Source organism: Mastomys coucha, chromosome X (assembly GCF_008632895.1).
Source record: "Mastomys coucha isolate ucsf_1 chromosome X, UCSF_Mcou_1, whole genome shotgun sequence".
Taxonomy (NCBI): domain Eukaryota; kingdom Metazoa; phylum Chordata; class Mammalia; order Rodentia; family Muridae; genus Mastomys; species Mastomys coucha.
The window spans coordinates 129,597,391-129,601,441 of NC_045030.1; the positions used below are offsets into that span (position 1 = coordinate 129,597,391).

Sequence of the window (4,051 nt, forward strand, 5' to 3'; positions counted from 1 at the left end):
CAGAATCTTTTTGTTTTTGTTATTTTTTTAAAAGATTTATTTATTTTTATTTATATGAGTACACTGTTGCTGTCTTCAGATACACCACAAGAGGGCATCAGATCCTATTGCAACTAATTGTCAGTCACCATGTAGTTGCTAGGAATTGACCTCAAGACCTCTGGAAAAGCAGTCAATGCTCTTAACCACTGAGCCACTTCTCCAGTTCCCTGTTTTTATTTGTTTTTTGTTTTTTAAGAAATATTTTTTTAACCCGGGCAGTGGTGGCGCATGCCTTTAATCCCAGCACTTGGGAGGCAGAGGCAGGCGGATTTCTGAGTTCCAGGACAGCCAGGGCTATACAGAGAAACCCTGTCTCAAATTAAAAAAAAGAAAGAAAGAAAGAAAGAAAGAAAGAAAGAAAGAAAGAAAGAAAGAAAGAAAGAAAGAATTTTTTAAATTTAGTTTTTATTTATTCACTTTCCATCCTGCTCACTGCTCCATTCCTGGTCACCCTCTCCCACAATCCTTCTCTCACCCCCACCCCCTTATTCCTCTGAGTGGGTGGGGACCCTCTGGATATCCCCACACCCTGGCACTTCAAGTCTCTGCTGGGCTAGGTGCATCCTCTCCCACTGAGGCCAGACAAAGTAGCCCAGCTAGAAGAACATACCCCACATACAGGCAACAGCTTTTGGGATAGCCTCTATTACAGTTGTTTGGGACCACATGATGACCAAGAAGCACATCTACTACATATGTACAGGGAGGCCCAGGTCCAGCCTGTGTATGTTCTTTGGTTGTTGATTTAGTCTCTGAGAGCCCCAAGGATCCAGGTTAGTCAACTCTGTTGGTCTTCCGGTAGAGTTAAATTTTAAGTTTATATTTGCAAAATACTGGAATGCCTGATATGTGTGAGGCCCTGTTTACCACCCAGTACCACAAAAAAAAAAATCAATTTTCACAAATAAAATGTACTTTTCCCCATGTAATTAAAACCCTATACCCTGATATGACCAACTCATTATGTACAGAACAAAATTCTGTACATTCCTAAGTTTCAGGTTAACATGGGTTGTTTTGAGCAACTGTCTCCTTCAGTGAGCTGTTGTGTCATACATCTGCTCAGCTAGAGAACTGCCCCAGATAAGCAATCTTTAGCAAAAAGGTAAACAGAAAGGAATCTACCTTCAGGTGCAGAGCAGGATTCAATACAATGAGCATTCCAGAGAGATCAGTGAGAATCTCTCACTTTGGAGATATGTGGGTATCTGTCTGGGTGTGATGTAGGAACCTGTAATCTAGTACATAGACTTTCTAGGGGAAAGAATGAGAAAAAGGCACAGTAAAGAAGTGTGGACCCATTCTTTGTCCCACGGGGCCTTTGAGTAGAGAACTCTTTTTTTTAAAAGATTTATTTTATTTTATTTATATGAGTACCCTATAGTTGTCTTCAAACACACCAGAAGAAGGCATCAGATCTCATTACAGACGGTTGGGAGCCACCATGTGATTGCTGGGAATTGAACTCAGGACCTCTGGAAGAGCAGTCAGTGCTCTTAACCACTGAGTTATCTCTCCAACCCGAGTAGAGAACTCTTACATGCACCTCCTAATAACTGAAAACATTTCAGGGTTTAGGTTTACCCACATGCCAAAAGAATGAAAAACTCTGAAAAAACTCATAAACTTATTACCTCATTTAGTTCATATAGCAACCCCAAGGTAACTATTATTTTACTCCTACTCATAAGCCATAAGGGTAGATATTAAATAGGCTTATCTCTTATTATATTTCTCAGTAACATGCTAGATGATAAGCTCAATCTGAGATTATGTCACAAGTCTGGAAAGTTCTCACACCATTTGTCATAAGATTATCATTAAAAATACTTTTAATTTTTTTTTGTTTTGTTTTTTCTAGACAAGATTTCTCTGTATAGCCCTGTCTGTCCTGGAACTCACTCTGGAGAACAGGCTGGCCTTGAACTCAGAAATCCGCCTGCCTCTGCCTCTCAAGTGCTGGGATTAAAGGTGTGTGCCACCACCGCTGGGCACTTTTAATTTTTAAATATTTTGTATATTGCTGACTGTGACAGATAAAGATACTTACACCCAATTACTGGACTGAAGTCAGGAATGCCTATGGAGGAATTAGGGGAAGGATTGAAGGAGTTGAAGGGGAGGGCAACCCCATAGGAAGACCAGCAGTCTCAATTAACTCAAACCCCAGGGGAAACCCCAGAGACTTGAGTCATCAACCAGGCAGCAAACACCGGGCTGATCCGAGGCCCCAGGCACATATAGCAGAGGATTGCCTGGTTGGGCCTCAGTGGGAGCAGATGCGCCTAATCCTGAGGCTTGAGGCCCCAAGGAGGAGGGATGAAGGGGCAGAGAGGGGAACACCCTCTCAAAGGCAAGGGAATTGGGGTGAGAAACTGGGGGGGGGGGCAGGGAAGTGGAGGAACAGCTGGAATGTAAATACATAAAATAATTTTTAAAAAATTAAAAAAAGACCACGCACAAGCGTTTTGGCTGCATGTATGTCTGTGCACCACATGTGTGCCTGGTGCCAAGAAGTTATCAGACTGCCCCAGACTGGGAGTTATAGATGGTTGTGAGCCAGCCTGTGGGTGCTGGGAATTAGAGCTGCGTCCTCCGGTAGAGTTAAGTCATCTCTTTTTTTATATATTGGGTATCTTATTTATATTTCAAGTGTTATCCCCTTTCCCAGTTACCCACCCCTAAAAACCCCCTATCCTATCTCTCCTCCTCCTGCTTCTATGAGGGTCTTCCCCCACCCACCTACTTCCGACTCCCCATCCTCAAACTCCCCTAGCATCGAACACCCTCAGGCCCAAGAGCCTCTCCTCCCATTGATGCCCGACAAGGCCATCCTCTGCTACATATGCAGCTGGAGCCATGGGTCTCTCCATGATTACTCTTTGGTTGATGGTTTAGTCCCTGGGAGCGGGGTAGGGGGGGGCGTCTGGTTGATTCATATTGTTGTTCTTCCTATGGGGTTGCAAACCCCTTCAGTTCCTTCAGTCCTTTCTCTAACTCCTCCATTGGGGAGTCATCTCTTAAGCCACTAAATTCTTCATTATGTAATGTGTTAAACTTTGAAAATAAATATAAGAAACCGTTTTTTCAGTTCTTCCAGTGATCAGGAATACTTACTTCACCCATGTGGCTGTTCATTATATAAAGAAAAGATTAAGGACAGAGAATGCCTTTTAAATCTGCTTTATTAGGTTCACAATATGTAATATGGATCTTCCCATGCAACTGATAAATTCTGCTAACAAAAGAATTACAGGCCGAGTAAAAAACACAAGTTTCAATTAGAAGCTGGTAACAGGAAGAGATCTACACAAAAGCAGTAACGTCAAAACTTGTACATCACAAAGCAGGGGTCCCCATATCATCTTCAGCGAAAACCTCCCGACTCAGGGCATAAGGCAAAACTCATCACGGTGGTCATGGTGAGGGGGGTCAGTGCTAACAGCCCGCATAGTGTGGCTCAGCTGCTTTGCCCTTAGCTTCTCCATGAGCTGCCTCATATCCTCCCCAAACCTTTGTACATTCTCCTCTCTCATCCTTGCCTGGGGCTCCCCAACCCTCTGCATCAGGTCCCATCTGTAGTGCACGATGGGCTGCCTAACACGGAATCGCCTGCGACTTCCTCTAGGTGCACAGTTTCTGCCACCCTCAGTCAGGGCCCCAGCCTGCTCCCTTTTGATTGTATCCTGCGGCTTTTCTTCCTTCTCCTCCTTTTTCTGATGGTCATTTTCCATGTTGAGATCTTTTACTCCTTGATCTTTGGACTCCATGTCTCCTAAGAAGCAAAAGAAGGAACAGATTTCTTCGTGGATTGATCGGCAACGAGGACAAGAGTCTCTGCTTTGCACCCTTCAAAATTCATTTTCCCACCTGAAAGGTCCACAGCTCTCTAGGGGGCTCAAATCCGGCCCACCTCTCCCCAAAGTCCACCATGTTTCTTGCAGATACATCTGATGCATCTGCGTCATCAAAATGGAAGAATAGCATGGGAGAGAAGAATCCAGTGGGG

The 4,051-nt window shown here is 43.9% G+C and overlaps 1 protein-coding gene across 1 annotated transcript; it reads right to left on the minus strand.

Annotated features, from left to right (window-relative positions):
• Positions 1 to 3,209: 3,209 nt before the first annotated feature.
• Positions 3,210 to 3,845, minus strand: LOC116094697 (protein BEX1). The gene has a single exon (XM_031376236.1). It carries the CDS (start codon positions 3,810 to 3,812, stop codon positions 3,429 to 3,431), a length of 384 nt encoding a protein of 127 aa, XP_031232096.1. The 5' UTR covers positions 3,813 to 3,845; the 3' UTR covers positions 3,210 to 3,428.
• Between the last annotated feature and the right edge of the window lie 206 nt (positions 3,846 to 4,051).